The sequence below is a fragment of the Nelusetta ayraudi genome, unplaced genomic scaffold (genome assembly GCF_046127955.1).
Source record: "Nelusetta ayraudi isolate G7.1 ecotype Tasmania unplaced genomic scaffold, CSIRO-AGI_Nayr_v1 ptg000083l, whole genome shotgun sequence".
In the NCBI taxonomy this organism is placed as follows: Eukaryota; Metazoa; Chordata; class Actinopteri; order Tetraodontiformes; family Monacanthidae; genus Nelusetta; species Nelusetta ayraudi.
Genome location: NW_027466133.1, coordinates 250,339 through 270,000, shown reverse-complemented (window position 1 = coordinate 270,000; position 19,662 = coordinate 250,339). Strand labels below are relative to the sequence as shown.

Sequence of the window (19,662 nt, the reverse complement as noted above, 5' to 3'; positions counted from 1 at the left end):
TACCAACCCAGTAAAATTACTAATATACAACAGTGGCTTCTTAACTAATAGACTCTTCATTTACTGTAAACAGACTCTCAGCTATGAATTGTGGTTGTGGAAGTGGCTGGAAGAAGGGGACATTTTTAAAACTTTGAAATTAATATACACTTGTTCCTCACAGCTTCATTTTTAAGTTTTGTTTTTGTTTACCTAATCTAAAAGAAAGTTAGAATTAAAATCAAAACAAATACAGAAGCATACCAAGTAAATCTTTAAATGCAGGCTAACGTAAACAAGAATAATGTCTTGAAGCATGAGAAAGAAAAGGATAATTTTTTAAGGTACAAACTCCATTTAAAAAGTCAGTTTAACTCTTTTAGAAATAGTCAAATTCCTCAACCTTAAGTGGACAATGTCGCTGAAGTAGTCAAGACTGTATGTTGCCTCTTGCAATGTTTTTCAGCTGGTGGTGGTGGTCAGAATTAAACTACTCACGGAATTTTCTCTCATTCTCAGCTGTGTCCCGATAAGGAACTTCTCAGAATTTCTGACTCGATTTCTGTGGCCGTGACGTTTTGCACCAAGGTTTCAGCACACAGAACACGTCTTGGAGCCGGAGCCTCCGCCGCTGGGATTGTTTGCCGGAGCTAGACCGAGACAACAAACAAGACAGTTATTCATTTACTTTTTGTAAATATTGTTTCATGCCTCATATGGAATGTAAACACATTCATCCCAAAATGTGCATCTCTTACCTGCTGTAGCTGGACCCTTGGCGGCTTTCTGCTCCTCAATGACTTTGAGTTTGGCCTCGTACTCCTCCTTCTTACCGTTCCATTCCTTCCTGTTGTTCAGGATGCCGTCCAACATGGGCTGGATTTGTGGGTGGAAGCGGGAAAACTCCTAAGGTTGAAGAGACGCGTCAGCAACAGCTCACAGAGTTTCTTTGTGTCCTCGGTGAAGCGTCAGTCTTCTCACCTTGTAGACGAAGGTGCAGACGAAATCAATGAAACCGCACTGCAGTTTGGGGAGCTCTGCTGCCTTGGCCCTGTCCATCATGGGCTGGTGGGAGAGACGAGGAGGTATTTGAGTCACTTGTGAATGTTGAATCACAGCCACTAAAATACATCATTTGGGACAGCTTCAGGCAATGATTTAGTGGCAGCAAGTGGTAAGACGGCATACTACAACCAAAATGAAAACCAGTTCATTTCTCGTTTACAGCTCTGGGTAACTTTATACCAAAGTGTCCTTTATGATAGAATAAACTGATCCTTTGACAAGGTTTAAGGAAGAAAAAAAAAATGTATACACACACACACAATGTCATGAGAGCAACTTTCAGCTTTTCTCTTCTTAACCAGAGAAGCAGATTTAAAGCGACAGACTCACGATGGGTTGCTGCTCTAGAACAGTCCTCTCCAGATCACCCTGCTCCCAAAACTCTGCAGCGACCGACAAGGCAACCTGAAACACGACAGGCAGGTATGTGCATGTGCACACACAAACACACACAGACACTTAGTTATCTGCGGTGAAACCAGCAGCGGATCAGGAGGATCAAGGAGATGCTGTTTCCTCACACCTTGCTTTGCACCTCCCAGGGTTTGGTGATGGCCGAGAGGTCGCAGGCGGTCATCATCATGGCCCTGAAGACCAAGCAGACGACGCCAGAGATTCAGACCGATGTCAGACTGTTTCGACTGCTGCGAGGAGGTTGTACTCACATGACAATTTCCTTCCTGGTGGTTTCCAGAGACATGAAGTCCACCCACTTCTTCTCGTCCTCGTACGTGTGCGAGAGGTCCACGATCTTCTGAAACATGGTTCTTTTTCTGCAAGAATGTATTTATTTATTTATTTTTCATTTTCTCATAAACAAGAAGCAGCGCCTCTTAAGAATGAAAACGCTTCAAAATAAAACGACTGTACTGACTTGAAATAAAGTGCCAGGTCAGTGGCAATGATGGCGATGTCCATGAGGTGGATCACGTGGTCCACCTGCCGCCTGTGGAGGTTCTGGTAGATGTTCAGCGACTGGTGGGGGCAGCAGACGCAGAAGATTAGAGGCCGAGGCTTCAGTAATGTTCACGTTGGTCCTTCTCTTCTCACCTCGTCGGCCAGGAGGAACTTTCCAAACTCCAGGTGGTGGCGCTCCAGGATGGAGGAGCCGTGAAGCTTGGCCAGCGGGTTGCCAGATCTGTTAGCAGAAAGACAGACATAGGGTGACTGACGGCAGGGAGGCTGGGAAGGTTCTGGGAAATAGGCCCCTTGTGATGTCACAAAGGGCACCGCTACACGGCCAAACTTCCTGATCTCCATTACCCCCAACAGTGCTTACTTGACTTGGTATAAGTTGTTGGTCCCCCTGTGGTCGATGTCGTGGAGGAACCCTGCGGTGATCATGGCCATGACCTCCAGGTCGGTGTAGTAGCGCTTCAACACGCCCGTCTGAGCACACAAACAGCTTCCCATTGGCTTTGCATTCAGGAATAATTAGAGCAGCCGTGACTGTCAGGGGAGTCCGTACCGTGAGCAGCGTGAACATGGTCTGGCCCACGTTGAAGCCGTGACGCCAGTTGTGGTAGGTGATTCTTCTGTAGCCTTTACTGAGCGAGTACATGAAGCGAACCAGCACCTGAGGGCAGACAGCTCATCAAGTGGCGTCCAACAGTGTGCGTTGTGTGTGTTTGTGTGTGTGTGTGCGTTCGGGCGAGCACCTCCTGGGGAATCTGAAACTTCTTCACCACCCCGACCTCGTAGTACATCTGAATGCCGCACTTGACCAGCTCCATCTCTGTGCAGTTGAAGTCCGAGAAGTGAAACTGGTAGATTTCAAACTTCTTGATCAGTGGCGGTAGATCTTCTTTCTGGTGGGACCAGGGGTGGAGAGATGAGAAGTCTGGTTGTCTCTTCACTTTCCAACCAAAAGTGCTACTTTAGGGGAGGAATCATTTCACAGGTGGGTACCAGGAGTTCCAGGAGCTCCTCCTCCTCGCACTCTCCGGGCTCGCAGCCGTACACCTCCCTGGTGTTCTGGAGAAGGACCCAGTGTGAGAGTGAGTTTCCCCCTTCGGCCACAGACCGGTCAGAGGTTCCTGGCGGTTCGGTTTAACGTTACGCACCAGGATGTTCTGGATCTCGTCGTCCCGACACTTGACGTGGTAGAGCACCATGTCCTGCGCGATGTCCTTGCGGTTCTCCAGCTTGTTCATCTTGTCGTACGTGTCCGTGTTTAGAACGGACCAGCCCAGGAACTGGGTCAAAGCCTGAGGAAGTGGGGAACAGCTGATTGCTTCAAAGAAAAAACAAACACACGAGACAAAGCATTTTGTAGCAACACTCGGTGGGATCCAGATTTACCTCCATCAGCTGCTCGTCGTGGTCGTCAAACGGCTTCCCGTCTTTTCTGTTGTAAAAGGTGGCCACGCCCACTATCTCCTCCTTTTTGTTGACGATCGGCAGCGACAGGACGTTCTTGATGGTCCAGCCGCTGTTGTCAAGAGGCTCCGTCTGCCACAGGGACACGCAAAAACCAAGGTTAAGGGCTCGTTTCCTCCGCAGGCTCCCCCAGCAGTCACTCGAGTCTCTCACCTGAAATTGAAACGTCTCATCGTCTGCGGCGTTCATGATGTTGCAGATCTGAGGGTTGAAAAGCAGGGTGAGCCACGGCCACTTGAACAGTATTTGGTTCCGACAGCCGGCGAACTCGTGCTTAAATCACTCACGAAGCCGCTCTCGGCGACGTAGGTTGGCAGCCCGCTGATTAAGGCCCAGTGGTCTGGAGGCGGATTCCTGTGAAAACAGACACACTGCTGGTGAGTGAGCTCTGTTGCTTCAGGTGCAAAGTCTTGATACAGGTCAATTTGTTGATTAACAGTTGGAAGAAGTTGTTAGAAAGTTAGGGATGACTCAACTTCAGCATTATTATTATTATAACTATCATTTTTGTTATTATTAATGAAGAAGAAGGACTTTGCCACTTTGCTAAAAATGTCCTTTTTTCTATTTCAACATGATTTATTTTATATAGTAAAACAATAATAAGGCAATTGTTCTCCACTTTTACGCAATTAAAAAAATAACAATGGGTCACACTATAAATACTGTAAACCTACAGAAAATATCAAATTCACTGGTAATGCTTTGATTCAAATGAAGTGGAATAAGTGGACTTTCAAGTGGAAAGTCCGCTAAAAACAATCAACACTTACGGAATGACTTTGATTTCTTCTTTCCCATGAAGAATGTAGTCAATCACTTTGTAGAAAATTATCTCCTGGGAGCAGATAAAAAATAGACAGTATAACTATGACGGAGCTGCTGGTGGTGCTGCTGCTGCTGGTGGTGGTGTTGATGGTGCTGTACCCTGCCGTCAGGAGTGACAGGGCCTGAGTACGGCGCTTGCTCCCCCATCAGCACCGGCCAAATGTCAAAAAACTCCTGGAAGAAGAAAGGCCCCCCCAAAAAAAACTGTCAACATGAGACAAGGAAAAACAAAACAAAAACAAGATGAACTTCAGAACGAGGCCGCACCTTCTCCTTGGTCATGTCCAGCAAACCGACCGAGTAGCGGTCACAGTTGAGGTAGGCTCGCACCGTGTACAGGGCCTTGTGGAACTGCCTCTCGATGTCTGTCAGCTCCTCAAACACCTTATGGGCCGACCACAGCAGCAGCTGCCCGACACACAGGGTATGAGATTTAGTGGCAACTAGTGGTGAGACAGCATACTGCAACCAAAATAAAAACCAGGTCATTTCTATTGTGGAGGACGCCCCCTACCTGTCCTTTGCGAGTCTCACAGCTGTGCAGGTAACTCAGGTGGTAAATCTTCAGGTTCAGGGTGGCGATTTTCAGGTACTTCAGAAACAGCTGAAGATGAAGAAGAAGAAGGAGAAGGAGGTCGCAGAAATCAAACAACACGTGATTATGACTGACAGATGTTGAACAGATGTTGTCAGGTTGCATGCAGAAGAATATTATGTTTACACTATGAATATGAGCCTCCTAAAAAAATGCTCCCTTCCTATAGTTACTTTATTTAAATTCAAATATTTGAAAATTGTAGTTGGATAATAACTGAGGTATAATTTATTGTACATTTATAATTACTCTGAGTGAAAAATAAAACTGTATTGCTTGGCCTTTATTAAACATGTTAACTTTTAAACGTGTATCTATTTTTCTGTTCTTTTTTATTTAATAGAATTAAAACCAAATATTTCATGTGATATTACAGTGTACAAAGTACACCAAGACCCTTTTTTTTTTTCAACTACGGGGGAACAGCTTGATGAATAAATTATGAAAACGTTTATTTTTGTCCTTGTGCTGAGTCTGATCACAATGTCACAAGTGAAAAAGAAAACTGGACAAGGTGACGAGTGTTGGAACACTGAGTTGTTTGGCTGGCCGCTAGCGGCGACTCACGTCCTCGTCCTGTGCGGTGAAATGCGGCCCCGTGGTTTTGTTGAGGGCCATGATGACGGCCACCATGTCCTTGCCGTTAAGGATGGGTGCCGCCAGAACGTTGCGGGTCGTGAACTCCGTCAGCTCGTCCACAAATGGGCTGAAGTATTGGTTCTGCAAAGACCACACAGGACCCAGGTCACAAACGTCGCTGTCACAGTGACATCATCATCTTTATTTTTCTTTGTGTCTACTGAGAAGAAAAGAAGAACCACTTGGGAAAACAGGCAGAACTCCTGACCACCAAACAAAATGTTCTGCCTCAGTGGCTGCGGTCATGAAACATCAGTCTTTATTAGAAGGCCAACATTTAAAGATTGAGTGTGTAATATTTGGAGATTTTTAAGAAGAAACAGCGACATCAAGTGGTTACATTTTAGATTGCAATGCTCTTTCACTGAAGTCCCCTCAAGGACTCCGTACCGTCCCTTTACCGAGCTTGCCAGTGAACTACAGTGGCCTGCGAGCACAAACCTGGATATCACATCCACCTTCTTCTTTGTTGGTTTATTTGAGGACGCGAGTGTTCACCCTAAATAAGAAACGCGCTGTCAGGCGACCTGGATTGTCCTGACCGGCTGCCTTGGAAATATGGCGACTAACTGGGAGCAAGACTCTTGCTATATGTATATTCTCATATATATATATATGTGAGAACTACTAAGGGTAGGAAAACCTAATTACTTACGATTACTACAATTATACACTTTTATTAATGTATTTATGGGCTGTATGTTTTCACCAATATACAAAATCATAAATTAAGACAAATTTTACACACTGGAACTCTAAAATCCCTCCACTCTCAGCGCAGTGTGTCGGCTCCTGGTTCAGCGCAGCAGTATTGATCTGTTTGGCATTCCTGCTGACTGCCAGCTAAATGCCAGAGGCCTCTAATCCACGGCCGGGAAGGGGGCTGATGGGATCTGGGAATAAATGGATTATGTCTGATGAAGAGATTTACACCCTCACTCGGCCACGTACAAACCGCACTGATCAATAAATAACTCTACAACTGGCTCGCATCAAAGTGCTGAGTAGTCTTCTGAGTCATGTGATCTGGTGAAACTGACTCATATCTATCGTCACACCAGCGTCTCTCAGCTGCTAACAGCCTTGTGTCAGTGAAACGATGCTGTGTAGGTTCAACAGGTTTTCGTTAACTATAAAATCTATTAAAGAATGCTACCCATTGGTGCCATAATGACATAGGAAAAGATAAAACAATTAAGAAAGGGTATAACTATTGTTTTAAGTTGCTGAGAGGGTATTCGAAGGGGTTGACTAGTAACCTGTGGCGCCCTCTGGTGGAATTACATGACAAGGCTGTGTCTCACCTCTGAGACATCTTTCACGTTGATGGGTTTCTTGGTGAGGGCCACATGGCCGATGATGCCCAGGTCCAGCGGGTAGACGATCTCAGAGTCGGGCGGCACCACGCACTCGTCAAACTCGGCCTCCGTGTTGACGTTGAAGAGGCGGGTGGCGAGCTCGCCGATGCCGTTCCGCTGGCGGTACATGAAGAGGCTGCAGCGGTCGGCATGGATGAGCGCACTGATCCTCTTCATGATCTTGAACACGACCCTCTCCATGTTGATGTTCTCCTGCATGTCCTTGATCAGTTCGTACATGATTTGGCTCTCCTCGAACTTCAGCGGGGGAGAGGACACAGAGAGCGTGTTCAGAGTTTGATGAAAAATGGACAGATCGAATGGCGTGCGTTTTGGCTGTCCTTACCTGGCTGAGCTCCTGGAACTGGCTGAAGTCAGCCTGGCTGAGCCCAGACACCTTGGACAGAGAAGCGGGGTCCATCTTCTTGGCAAAGTACTTCTGAGCGAAAGCAGGGTTCCCCTGCAGGAACTTTTCCACATCTTCCTGTTGCGCGCCCATGGTTCCTTCTGCTTCCTGTCCTCAGCCTCCTCAAGCTCAGCAACGGAGCTCCAGCTCAGTGCAGCAGGCTCCGATTTCTCAGAGAGAATAAAGAAAAATCAATTAATCATTCAATGGAGGGACATGTGCAACCAGCCAGAAGTTAGGCAACCCAAAAATAGTAATCCCCTCCAGTGACTGGCGGAGTGAGTGAGGGAGAGCCCGGCGGAGGTGTGAATCCGGGCAATCCCTCTGTCATCAGCACATCGTGCTGAAGGTTAGCTGGGATCTGCCTGTGCTAAACTGGTCAGCTGATCATCTACTAACTGATATGTGGGCCACAGAGGGCTGTCTGCTCCAGTGCAATACAGCCGATGAATTAGTCATCGTTGTGAACTCACTTCTTCCGTCCATCCATCACGTTTAAAAAATCCTGTGTTATATATTATATGTTTTTAAAGGCAGAGATACAGAAATAAGTAAATGATTAAAAAAAAAAGCTAAATTGCAGACTGAAAGCGAGACAAGCAAAAGCAATAACATCACGACTGAATTTACAGTAGACTGTTAGTTAAAAACTCAAGAGAGGACAACAGTTAATTTTTTTTTAATGTTAAAACAACATCAATAAATACATCAGTTTCTTTCTTGTTCATCTTGCCTCTCACATTGTTGTGAGTCGTGTCGGTTCACGGGTTTCTGCCCACATGCACAAGCTCTCTAAGTCCTTATTAAACAAGGCCTCATCTGGCATAAGTCCTGTTTAGTTGGGACTCGAGCTGATTATCTCAGTAGCCAAATCTCCGTCCTTCTCCGCATGCAGCGTGTAAACAGGGCCGCTACCTTTCCTAGCTTCCTGCCGCAGCCGTGGCCATCGTGGTGATGCTAAATGCCGTCTGCCAGGTGACCGTGGTGCTTCAGAAGCAACGGTAGAAGTTTTTAAGATGCCGTCGATGAAACACCTAGAGAGAGAGAGACAGAGAGAGAGAGGGAAGGAGCTCCAGGTGTTTGGAGCAAAAGGGCCTCCCGATTAATGTGGCCCCATAAACATCTCAAGCAAAAGGTCAGACACGTAATCTGATTCCACGATGACAGATTCCACGCAGCCCTTTGTGTGGTGAGTGACAATACAAAAAGTTTGGAATGTATTAATAGTGCAGTCATGTTTACACAGAAGTAATTTAACTCACAAAAAAATTACATGGATTCACATTTATATGGCTATAATACTGTCACCACACCACTTGAGGGAGCTGTGTCACCGCTGTCATTTCTTAATAAAACCTAACAAACGATGCTATGATAATGTCTTTGGCATTGAGTGCCTTTTTTTTCTTTTTCTTTTCTTTTAAATATTAAACATGCCAGCGCGACACGAAAATTCGTGCCACAACCAAAGCCGGAAGTACAACCGAAAACTGACAACACACGTTAGCATTATTGACCCTACATGTTTTTCTTTTTAAAGAAAATATTTTCCCTTTCTGCCTCAGTCCCATCGGCCTATTATGTCATTAAGGCTGCTCTTAAATTCACACGTCAGAGTTGAAAAACGGCCTCAGCGGTTCATAGCACGTTGGCAATCGGCTAATGACCAAACGAAAGGCTTAAATGCTAACAGCCGTTTTCTAATAGCCTCGTTTGTCACGAACCGCAGACTTAAAACTCGACTTGAAAGACACTGAGCGTTGTTTATCCAGTGTTTCAGCAACATATATTTAATCATGAATGAACAAACACTAAACTCCGTGGCAGGTGTGTGACTTAACCTGCACACACCTGCCTCTGAAAATGGGATGTTTTGCTAAGAGCTGCCTTACCCATCTGAGACACAAGAGGGCAGCAGCAGAACACCTCCAGAATGACGTCTTCCGTTTATATCTATTTTGAGGGTTAGAATGTGATTTTAACATTTTAACATTTAACATCAGTTTTCAAAGACTCGTTTTTCCCGTACTCAGTAGCAATTTCTCTCCCTCCTGCCACACTGAATGGTTCTACCAGGTTCAAATTCATAAGCGATTTATACAACAACAACAACAACAACAACAACAACAACAACAACAGCAACCCCAACCCCAACAACACCGTCGGTCACGCCTACTGGTTACAGTGGCCAGCAGAGGGAGCTGTTAGACTTTCAGCCAATCAAATCAGATGGGCAGGGCCATGAACTGTTCATGGAGCCAAGTCGGGCCAAGAGGTAGTCTGGGTTCAAACAATATTACACATAATGCATTATATAACTAATCAATATATTTAGACAGTATGTTTTTATAAGGGCAGTATTGCAGCTGCGTTTAGTGGAGTTGACTTGCAAAGTCACTTCAACAGGATGGCATTCACTTTACAATATATTCTCATAAACACCCAGTTCAGAACATATAAATGTATTCTATTTATATGAATGTAATGCTATTTCTGTGAATGGGCCATTTTGGTCCATGCAAGCAGGATTACAGCGCTGAGCAGCCGAGTCACCGGGAAAAAAATAGACCCGACTGTCTCACCTGTCTGCACACTCTGCAGACAATTCAGCGCCTGAATCCCACTGAAACCATCTCACGTGTCTTGGGTGTGAAACTGGCTTTAACATCCAAAATAAGTTTTAAGATAAAGATAAATCGATGAAATGAAGAGAGAAAGCACAAAAGGGGACAACTTTTCAGGTTATTACATGATACGTTATGGCCGTAGACGTAATCCCAGGTGACCGGGGCTAATCCGGGAAATCAGAGTTCACCGGTTCACTCATGACTGCGTGAGACTGTTTTTAGTCTTCATACAAGATGTTTACCATTATATAATGAACCATTATATAACACAATTGATTATAGAGTCAATATTATTATAGTCTGTATTCTTTGTGACATTGTGTGTTTTAGTGGTGCAGCAGGAAAACACTTCTGTGTCTCCACACTGGTCAAGATGATGATGATGACGAAAGTGATGTTTTCTTGTTACACAACAAGAGTTAATGCAACTGTACAAAGTTTAATCTTACTTCTTCTTTTGACAGCGGCGACCTCTGGGTCATGTCTGTCTGAGTCATGTATCATGTAAGCCCTTATCTAACCGGAAGTGGATCATGACATCATTGGTAGCTTTCAAACGACACATGGGTTTTTTGATTAGAGTTTTCATTTTGGAAAACAACAGACCTCTTGTAATTTTCCTTAATGTCGCTGTGCACATGTAGAGAAGTCATCGTCCATGCAACAGAGTGAGATTAGTGCTCCAGCAGTTTGATTTGATTGGCCGGTCCCACACTGTGTGGACCGTGCATCACGTGTGTGTGTGTGTGTGTGTGTGTGTGTGTGTGTATGTGTGTGTGTGTGTGTGTGTGAGTGTGTGTGTGTGTGTTTTACTCAGTGCACATGCAAAGTTTAGGGAGTTGTCTGACAGCATTGGATTCTTTTTTTTTTTTTTTGTCTTTTGAAATTTGCAGTGGTTTGGAATTATGGACATTCTTTCTTGTCTTTGTGCCAACAAGCATCTGTTTTTAATCTCCGTATCCATGGACATCTAACCAACAATGGCCTCTGTTCATCTTCTTCAAACGGATCAATTCAACAAAATTAAATGTAGAAAATGCAGCCATTTTCTGCAAAAACAGAAACACAAATGAAAAAAGCAGTAATAAATAATTGCTTTTCACTCCTAATAACATTGAATTCAGAAAGACATCCTCAACATTCATCCTCTTGAATTTCAGCTAATTTTCCGACCACATCAAATTTCTGTCAGTTCAAAGTTCAGGTCTTCTTCCGTGTCAACAAATTTGCCCGCATCACCTGCGTGTGCCCACATATGCATGTGCTCGATTTATTGCGCCTCCAGTTACATAAAGGCCCAATTGTTTTTATAGTAACTCTTTGGCACTGGTTTGAACACAGAAGCCAGATTACGGTAAGGATTTCTACCCAACAGGATTACTGCTAGATTTAAGCACCTTATTTAGTCCCAAGCAATGAAAATAAGCTGTAAGCTCGTCTGCTGAGGGTGTATATAAAGGCTCGCCCAGCCACAAAACACAAGGTGGCAGATGAACTGCACACAGCGAGGAAGAATCCCAAAAACTTGCTTCGGTCTCTAAAAAAACCCCAAAAACAAAACAGGTAAGTTTTTTTTTTTTGCATTTTGCTTCATTGACAGACAATTGGCCTGCAGTTAGTTGTTTTCTCTTTTGTAATATTAAAACAACGCAAGATCACGTCGTCTGCGAGGCAAAAATACCACTGTTTGCTGTCTGAGTGGGACGTCTGCTTGTGTGTGAGCAGCGTGCTGGTAGTGGGCCACTTATGTGCATGTCGGGGAAGACAGAAATGACTCAAGACTGAATAATTACAGACCTGTTTTTCCGTCTCAGAATGGAATCTGCTAAAGTGGCCCTGCTGCTGGTGCTGCTGGCCTGCGTCGAGCGCTGCCTGTCCGCCTCGTGCATCGTGGACAGCTTCAACGTCAAGGAGGACTTCGACCCCAAGAGGGTGAGCGGACTAGCCGAGGCACCCCTGTCGGCCCTGGGCTTTCAGCCACTAGCCTGCGGCAGCAGCAGACTGAACAGCTGTGCTCCTCTTCATCTCCACAGTATGCCGGCAAGTGGTACGCCCTGCAGAAGAAGGACCCCGAGGGCCTGTTCCTGCAGGACAACATCTCTGCCGAGTACACCATCGACGACGACGGCTCCATGACCGCCTCCTCCAAGGGCCGCGTCACTCTGTTCGGGTGAGTTCGCCTCCCAATTCCTCCCTTCTCCCCTTCGTCAAAGAGTGAAAATGAGACAAGAACTCTAAAAACAGGCCCCGCTCGCCTGCAGTTGTTTTGCAAAAGCAAAGCCAATTAATTCCTCCTGGATGGGAGGAGGTTTAGAATGAAAATACAAGATGCACGTGCACCTAACGTGCACACATACAGGGTCACTTGAGCAGTTTTCTTTCACTCTTGTCGCAGCTTCTGGGTGGTGTGCGCTGACATGGCGGCCCAGTACTCCGTCCCTGACCCCACCACCCCCGGCAAGATGTTCATGAACTACCAGGGACTGGCCAGCTACCTGTCCAGCGGAGGTCAGCTGTCACACACACACACACACACACACACACACACACACACACACACACACACACAAGCATGTGCATACACGCAGCCTCAAAGCTCACCCTGCTCTCTCTTGCTCTCTCTGCCCCGACCAGGCGACAACTACTGGGTGATCGACACCGACTACGACAACTACGCCATCACCTACGCCTGCCGCACGCTGAAGGAGGACGGCAGCTGCGAGGACGGCTACGCCCTGGTCTTCTCCAGGAACCCCCGTGGCCTGCCGCCCGCCATCCAGCGCGTCGTGCGCCAGAAGCAGGACGAAATCTGCATGACAGGACAGTTCCAGCCCGTGCTGCAGTCCGGAGCCTGCTAAAGAGGAGACAGAGGAGATGGGGGGGTGGGAGGAGGAGGAGGAGAATAAGGAGGAGGAGGAGGAGGAGAGAAGGGGTGTGTATGTGTATTCTGGGTGGCGGAGTGCAAAGAACCAGAGATGAAGAAGAAGAGAAACATTAGAAAAATAAATCTGTCCATTTCTTTCTGTTCTGTCATTGTTTGGGCTCTGGAAAAAAAGTAAAACCTCACTGTTGCTCCTGAGATTTAAGTTAAATGTAAAATTGAAAAAAATAAAATCGTATTTTTCTAAAAGACCCCTGACACTGTGTCATATTTCCTGCCGACTCTGCACACTGCAAGCAGCTCCTTTGAACTTTAGCCCGGCTAAGTGGCGGTGATCCCTCCTGAGCTGCAGGAATGCAGCGCGGCGCACGCCGAGTGCTAAAGGGCTTAATGGTGGTGTGATGCTCAGACTCTCCAGTCCTATTATATAAAGTCCCGGTGGGAGGCCGCTTAGCGCCCCGTCAGCGACCTTCCCAGCCCGTTTCTCCACCTACACCTTTTTCCCTTTCTTTTCTTTTCTTTTCCAAGATTGAAGGGTCAGCATCCCGACTCACACACACACACTTTTGTGGTCTGGAACTGAACAGAATGCAGAACATGTTGGAGGATCTGGTGGATCTCGCCACTCCCTGTTTGTTTGTTTGTTTGTTTGTTTGTTTGTAGCCGCTGAGGTTTAATCCCCATGTTACACAACAAACTGGACAACTCGACATCTTTCCAATCCGACAGCAGCGGAGCATCAACATGCGCGCGCGCACACACACACACACACACACACACACACACACACACACACACACACACACACACGCACACACACACAGTAGTAGTAGCAGGACGGTGAGACTGGTTAACTTGGAGCACCGTTCAATGGGGATGAGTCAGTCAGTCTGTCTGTCGGGAAACTAGCTTAGCTCTGATTGGATCACGTGTACGAGCTCAGCGTGGGACTCATTCAACCAGAAATAACCAAGTCAAGGTGGGCGTGGCCGGGGTTTGTTTTTCAGAACGACGGAAGCAGCTGATGCTTTTCTGTACAGAAAAAATTTGATTTTAAAACTTTTTTTTTCTTGCAGCATTCGGTCAAAATTATTTTTTATTGTCGTGCTTTGAAGAAAACTTTATTCAAACAAAAAGCAAACACAAAAACAGTGCTGAAATGACCATCTTGTCGCAATGGGTCAGACCCCAAAACAAAACCAAACAAGAGTCCACCTTGAACACAAATCTTTTTTTCTTTTTTTAAATGGAATAGACATGCAAAATAGTACTGGGATATGAACACATGAAAAGGATGTACTGGTACTACTGGGTGAAGAGAACTAATGTAAAAATGTCAAAGAAAAGTCTCAATCTAATCTAAAAACATAAAACTTGCTGACTTCAGACAAACGGAAAAGGCTTTCTGTTTGGTAAGAAAAGTTAAAAGTTATCAGGTTTTTTTTCTCTTTGTACCTTTGCAACTTTTCATCACGACACACCATCATCACCACCAGTGTCACCACCACCATCTACTCTCACTTCTTGCTCTCCTCGATCTGCTCCACCTCGCTGGACTCGTCCACCACTTTGCCGTTGATCATCGTCTGGGTCACGACCTTCACAATCTTCCTGGTGCGGACGTCGGGCTCCTCTGTGGGATGAGAGGAGGAGGGGCGTGTGAGGAGAGAGAGAGAGAGAGAGAGAGAGAGAGAGAGAGAGAGAGAGAGTGAGCTGACGGCCGGCCGAGCGTCTTCACATCTCGACTGGTTTTGAATGGAGAGGTTCTTACTTTTGGGTGGAGGAGGAACTTCCTTTACACTGCAGGGGAGCAGAAAAGGAAAATTTTGAAATTGTTTAAACTAATCAAAAACTGCTCTAAAGAACTCACAATGTTGAGTAGAGTAATTAGACGTGCTGTGTGTGTGTGTGTGTGTGTGTGTCTGTGAACACAGTCACAACCATTTGACATGTTTCTCCTTCACTACTCTTTGGACTCGAATGCGACGTTAGCGGTTTGTTGTTCGGTCTGTTGGTGCAAACGTACGTCTCCTCCCCTTCCAGCAGGCGCCTGTAGGTGGCGATCTCCATCTCCAGGTTCTGCTTGACGCGCAGCAGCTGCTCGTAGTCGGTCTTGGTGCGCTGCATGTCCAGCCGCAGCTGCGACAGGTCGTCCTCCATCTGGCTCAGCGCCGCCTGCAGCCGTTCCATCTCTTCCGAGTACTTCTGCCCCGTCTCGGCCAAGTTGCCCTCCAACGCTGCCACCTACAGGCCACAAAGAAAATTAAAAAAAAACATCCACTCTGGTTTGACCTGCCTGGCTTGGAAAGAATTGGGTGTAGACGCCGGACACACCCACCACTCACCCCCATTGGAGTTGACCGATCAAATCTAGTGGGTCCTCTGTAACAGCTGGAGTCTAGTAGCACAATACCAAATTGTTCCATAGGGAGGCGCCTCCTTATGTTCTATTGTGTTGTACCAGTGCTGTATGCTGATACTGTTAAAGGTTCAGCGCGTAAAATTTGGCTTTATTTATAATTTTTGTATTGGTGAAAGCTTAACATTCTACCCATGATGATGCATGATGCTAACCGGCTACATGGTATTTTACGCGACCACGTGCGGTCTGGCCTTCTCCGCGGACCAATCGTCACACCTTGCACGTTCTTATCGATGTTGTTTAACTGTCAACACCACTGTTGTGACCACAGCTGTGCCCGCGGTGGGAGGGGAACTGGAGGATGGTTCTCAGGTGGCCGTGTCCTCTCACCTGTTTGTGCAGGCTCTCCAGCTCCACCTCCAGGGTCTGCAGGAAGCGCTGCCTCTCCACCATCTCGCCCTGCGCCCCCCGCAGGGCCTCGTTGCTCTGCTTCACCTCGCTCTGGAGCGCATCCAGCTGCGGCAGGAGGTGGCGTCACAAAGAAATGTTTGGTTAGTTTTTTATCCCCCCCCCTCCACTCCGATCCGTGGAGTTCCCACCACGGGGTCCCGCCTACCTTCTTCTGGTACCACAGCTCGGCCTGCTCCTTGTTGGCCTTGACGATGCCCTCGTACTGGGAGCGCAACTCGCCCATGATGGACCCCAGCTCCGGCTTGTTGACGCCGGAGTCCACCTCCACGTTCACCTCGTCCCGGGCGATGCGAGACTTCATCTGCTCCATTTCCTGAAGGGGAGGGAAGGAGTCATAGTGAGTTTGAACCTAAAAAAAACAAACAAATTCTGCACCAGCTGCAAAAGCCGAAGGGTTCGGGAGGGTCGTCTTTATTATTCAAGAGGCTCTGCGTCAATAATTGATGGTGCCGAGCTCAACTTACTCCCAGCTTTCAATTCTCGCGCACACGTTAAGACTCTGATTACACTCCTCCTTTCAGCTCTGTGACCCACACCTGCTTCCATGTGGATTCACATGTATTTTTTTCTATTGGATTTTCCCTCGTTATTACAACTTTCTTCTTGACTGACAGCCCACTGCGTGAGAAGCGTCCACCGTCCCTTCAGCGGGCCTATCAGCAGGAGGTGGGTGCAGGTGGAGCCGAGTTCCTCGCCACGATCAGCTGACTGAGCAGCTTGTGTCACCGGAGACACCTGCTGCTTCTCCCTCCTGCAACCGGAGGAGCGACTTTTTATCACCCCCAGTCCCCGTTCCACCTCCCCGGATGAATGGACGGATGGAGGGAGAAGTGATGGAAAGACGCTGAGCCAGAGGTCAGAGGAGAGGTCAAGGCAAACTGGCCTCCTCGTGGTTCCTCTTGAGGAAGTAAAGCTCCTCCTTCAGGCTGTCCAGGTCGCCCCTCAGGGAACCGATGATCTGCTCGTGGTCCGACTTAGCCTTCCTCAGCGCCACGCAGTCCCGCTCCACCGACTGGCACATCACCACCTCCGTCTCCCACCTGGCGGAGGACAAAAAGAAAAGGGGAAAAACACCAAAACGTAATTTTCACGCTGCTTTTCAGCGGCCTCGCTTGCTACTTCGCTGAGTGCGTGAAAAGTGACTCACTTGATCCTGAAGTCGTCCGCCGCCAGCTTGGCGTTGTCAATCTCCAGCATGAGACGGGCGTTCTCCAGGGTCTTCTTCCTCACCTGAGACACGGGGATCAAGTCGAGGGTCTGCAGCAGTGTTTCCAGTCGACCACTCGTCGACCAAGACATCACATGGGGCACCAACTCTGACCTCCACCACCTGCCCCACCACCCTCCCAAGCCTGGTGTTGCTGCTGCACTCTTACACTGACGTGTTTTTGTCCCGCAAAGCATCACCTCTGGCAGGAGGCTGTAAACATAGGGCTAAATATCCTGCTTTCCTGTTAAGTTTTGTTTTTATGATGATGATGATGATGATGATGATGATGATGATTAAGAATCATATAATGTGGGGGGCATTATGGGATGTTCAAGACAAATTCATTCATTAATTTAGTGCAAGAGGAAGTGGGTAAAAAAATGGATGGATGGATGGATGGATGGATGGATGGATGGATGGATGGATAATTAATTATTCATACAATAAAAAGATTGGAAGCCTTCTGATTCACCTGCTGGTGTCACTCTGACACTTAGTTGGACTTTTTTTTTCAATACTGCGGCTCGTTCGCAGATGATCGTCGCCCCTAGCCAAACGCTAAAGGTGCGACTCCTCCCTCTCGCGGCGTCCTACCTCCTGTTCCACGGCGTGAGCCTGCGCCATCATGGAGTCCAGGTCGTGACCCTTGGGAATCCGCTCCATCATCAGCTGCTTGATCCTGGCCTCCAGGTCGGCGTTGGAGCGCTCCAGAGAGCGAACCTGGGCGAGACGGCCGGCGGTGAGACAAGCTCAGAGAGCGAAGCCCCCCAACCACCCACCCACCCACAACAGCCCCACCCACCACGGCCCCGCCCTCACCTTGTCCAGGTAGCTTGCCAGGCGGTTGTTCAGGTTCTGCATGGCCTCCTTGTCGTTGGCGCTGTTGCCGTGCACGCTGTTCACCTGCGCCACCATTGGCCCGTTGAGGTCCGGGCCGACGGAGGCGGGCCGACTCAGCGGGCTGCCGGGCAGGAAGGAGACGGAGGCCCGGGACCGAGCGCGGCTGGTGTCCATCAGGGAGCGGCTGGAGAAGGAGGGCTGGCGGCTGGTGGTGTAGCTCCTCACCGAGATGCTGGAGGCCATGGCGTCAAGCTGCCGGGGGGGCGGGGGGGAGGCGTGACACACCAAAATGCACCAATTCAAACACACTTCTGTGATAGTTTGAACATATCACAGCCACTTCAGTGTCCCATCCTGGTGAGGAGGACAGGCAATGAGTCTCGGGAGGAGGAATGTGCGCTTTGCGTGGAACCCGGCGTGCGTGGAGAGCCACTCCAGCTCGGCCCGGCTCGGCTCGGAGTCAGAGAATCAAAATGTAAATGAGTGGCGACTCGGCTCTCGGCAGGACTGAGGACTCCAGTCGTCTCCGCTCGTCATAAGATGTGCTCTGTATTCGAGGGGAAGGTGGAGGAGGAGGAGGAGGGAAAAAAAAGAAGAGAGCGGTGTGCAGACGAAGAGCGGCGCTACGAGCCTGATGTTTGAAAGACGACTGAAAATCTGCTTTTATCTTGCGTATCTGCATCCGACAGCCTCCAAGTTGTGACAATCGACAGGAGCTCACTTCACTTCCTGGACTGAAGGCATCAAACACAGCGGACACTGTGTCTTTGTCTGCAAGCGTGCATGTGTGTGTGTGTGTGTGTGTGTGTGTGTGTGTGTGTGTGCATGTGTGTGCGTGCGTGTGTGTGTGTGTGTGTGTGCGCGCACGGAGGGAAGAGGGAGGCTCTCTGTCGCCGGCCGGCCGGACAGCCTGTCACTCGATCCTCACGACGCCGTTCCCACCACAACACTACAAAGGAGCCACCAACACACAGACCGGCCTTGTTCACCTGAGGGGGTCGGGCTCGGCAAAGATGATTGGTGGGAATGCTTCAGGTGGATTTGGGCCGAGACAAGGAGACACTTTGTTCGACGGGACAAACCACGGACCCATTTATTTTTTTTGCTTCAATTATCAGAAATTTTTAAAAAATCATCTCGATCGCCGAGAATTAAAGTTGTCTACAAGGGAGAGACGAGATAAGCAGCGTGAGGACAGTGGCGCAAAATGCGGTTATTTAAGCGGTTGTTTTTTTTTTTTTAAATTCCATCAAAAACACAGTGTTCCGAGCATTGAAGCTATGAGGTTTCAGTGCGGATGAAGGTTTCCTACTCACCAGGTGTTGTTGTTCTGATAGAAGCACGGTGGTGTCTGGACGAGAACGAGCAGCCTGTGTGCTGCTGATGCTGCAGCTGCGCTTATATGCAGGTGTGCAGGCAGTGGGAGGAGCCAACGCTTAAATAGCACCTTCACAACTCTCATTCACCCATGCACACACACATGCGCGACTGTAGCGACTGTAGCGAGAAGCGCCATTTAAAATAAAAATGATAAATTATATATATAAATATATATATAAATGAAAATCCAGACTGTTGACATTACAATGTTTGACCGTCTGATTCACACATACCTTGTGCAGACTGTCTGTCTGTCTGTCTGTCTGTCTGGGGCTTTTGAATATCAAACAGAAAAGCGTCTCGTGGGCGAAGACTTTCTTTCACAATTTCAACATTAAAAAAAACCTGCAAGCTGACGCTCTCCTTCTCTTCCTCTGACGCTGTTTTTATTTCTGGGTCTCCAGCAGGTCTAACCCTCCTCACTAGGGGGCGTCAAGCCAGACAGAAGCCTTTTATTGTCTGTTTTTTGTTGTTGTAATTGCTAAACCTCTCATTTCGCTTTCCCACACGCGACGCAGTAACAAATGGGAGTTGGCGACCCCTCTGGTGGAAACATGTCATTGCACAACCAGGTCAACCCTTCAGAAAGTGTCCTGAGGCAAAAGTGAGTTTTCTTCGTTATCGCTTGAGTGTCGATACGCA

General features: G+C 47.7%; 3 protein-coding genes and 1 long non-coding RNA gene across 4 annotated transcripts in view; 2 read left to right on the top strand and 2 right to left on the bottom strand.

The window, feature by feature from the left end:
- LOC142900523 (uncharacterized) overlaps positions 1-1,946 on the top strand; it is a 3,076-nt gene extending 1,130 nt beyond the window's left edge. Inside the window, exons 3-4 of the long non-coding RNA XR_012928903.1 lie at positions 1,347-1,467; positions 1,587-1,946. This is a non-coding gene — a long non-coding RNA (uncharacterized LOC142900523). The remainder of the gene's footprint in view (positions 1-1,346; positions 1,468-1,586) is intronic.
- The window catches only part of pde6b (phosphodiesterase 6B, cGMP-specific, rod, beta), an 8,113-nt gene extending 651 nt beyond the window's left edge, over positions 1-7,462 (bottom strand). Inside the window, exons 1-23 of the mRNA XM_076044854.1 lie at positions 7,190-7,462; positions 6,790-7,101; positions 5,414-5,566; positions 4,766-4,855; positions 4,519-4,659; positions 4,351-4,425; positions 4,197-4,261; positions 3,711-3,777; positions 3,577-3,624; positions 3,346-3,495; positions 3,108-3,251; positions 2,953-3,018; positions 2,703-2,852; positions 2,513-2,620; positions 2,324-2,433; positions 2,095-2,182; positions 1,919-2,019; positions 1,710-1,817; positions 1,568-1,631; positions 1,375-1,449; positions 961-1,044; positions 738-885; positions 1-629 (exon numbers count right to left, since the gene is read on the bottom strand). The exon at positions 1-629 is cut by the window's left edge and continues 651 nt beyond it. Coding sequence (XP_075900969.1) covers positions 571-629; positions 738-885; positions 961-1,044; positions 1,375-1,449; positions 1,568-1,631; positions 1,710-1,817; positions 1,919-2,019; positions 2,095-2,182; positions 2,324-2,433; positions 2,513-2,620; positions 2,703-2,852; positions 2,953-3,018; positions 3,108-3,251; positions 3,346-3,495; positions 3,577-3,624; positions 3,711-3,777; positions 4,197-4,261; positions 4,351-4,425; positions 4,519-4,659; positions 4,766-4,855; positions 5,414-5,566; positions 6,790-7,101; positions 7,190-7,342 — 2,559 coding nt within the window. The 5' untranslated portion in view covers positions 7,343-7,462 and the 3' untranslated portion in view covers positions 1-570. The remainder of the gene's footprint in view (positions 630-737; positions 886-960; positions 1,045-1,374; positions 1,450-1,567; positions 1,632-1,709; positions 1,818-1,918; positions 2,020-2,094; positions 2,183-2,323; positions 2,434-2,512; positions 2,621-2,702; positions 2,853-2,952; positions 3,019-3,107; positions 3,252-3,345; positions 3,496-3,576; positions 3,625-3,710; positions 3,778-4,196; positions 4,262-4,350; positions 4,426-4,518; positions 4,660-4,765; positions 4,856-5,413; positions 5,567-6,789; positions 7,102-7,189) is intronic.
- Positions 7,463-11,206: 3,744 nt separating this feature from the next.
- On the top strand, positions 11,207-12,762 carry rbp4l (retinol binding protein 4, like). The gene is made up of 5 exons (XM_076044871.1): positions 11,207-11,439; positions 11,691-11,808; positions 11,910-12,046; positions 12,272-12,384; positions 12,511-12,762. The coding sequence occupies exons 2-5, from the start codon at positions 11,692-11,694 to the stop codon at positions 12,732-12,734; spliced, it is 591 nt and encodes a 196-aa protein (XP_075900986.1). The 5' UTR covers positions 11,207-11,439; position 11,691; the 3' UTR covers positions 12,735-12,762.
- A 1,073-nt stretch (positions 12,763-13,835) lies between these two features.
- LOC142900527 (keratin, type I cytoskeletal 18) lies at positions 13,836-19,066 on the bottom strand. The gene is made up of 10 exons (XM_076044860.1): positions 18,957-19,066; positions 17,620-17,892; positions 17,395-17,520; positions 16,738-16,820; positions 16,474-16,630; positions 15,736-15,903; positions 15,510-15,635; positions 14,784-15,001; positions 14,529-14,557; positions 13,836-14,390 (listed from the first exon to the last, which is right to left on the bottom strand). The coding sequence occupies exons 2-10, from the start codon at positions 17,881-17,883 to the stop codon at positions 14,275-14,277; spliced, it is 1,287 nt and encodes a 428-aa protein (XP_075900975.1). The 5' UTR covers positions 17,884-17,892; positions 18,957-19,066; the 3' UTR covers positions 13,836-14,274.
- Between the last annotated feature and the right edge of the window lie 596 nt (positions 19,067-19,662).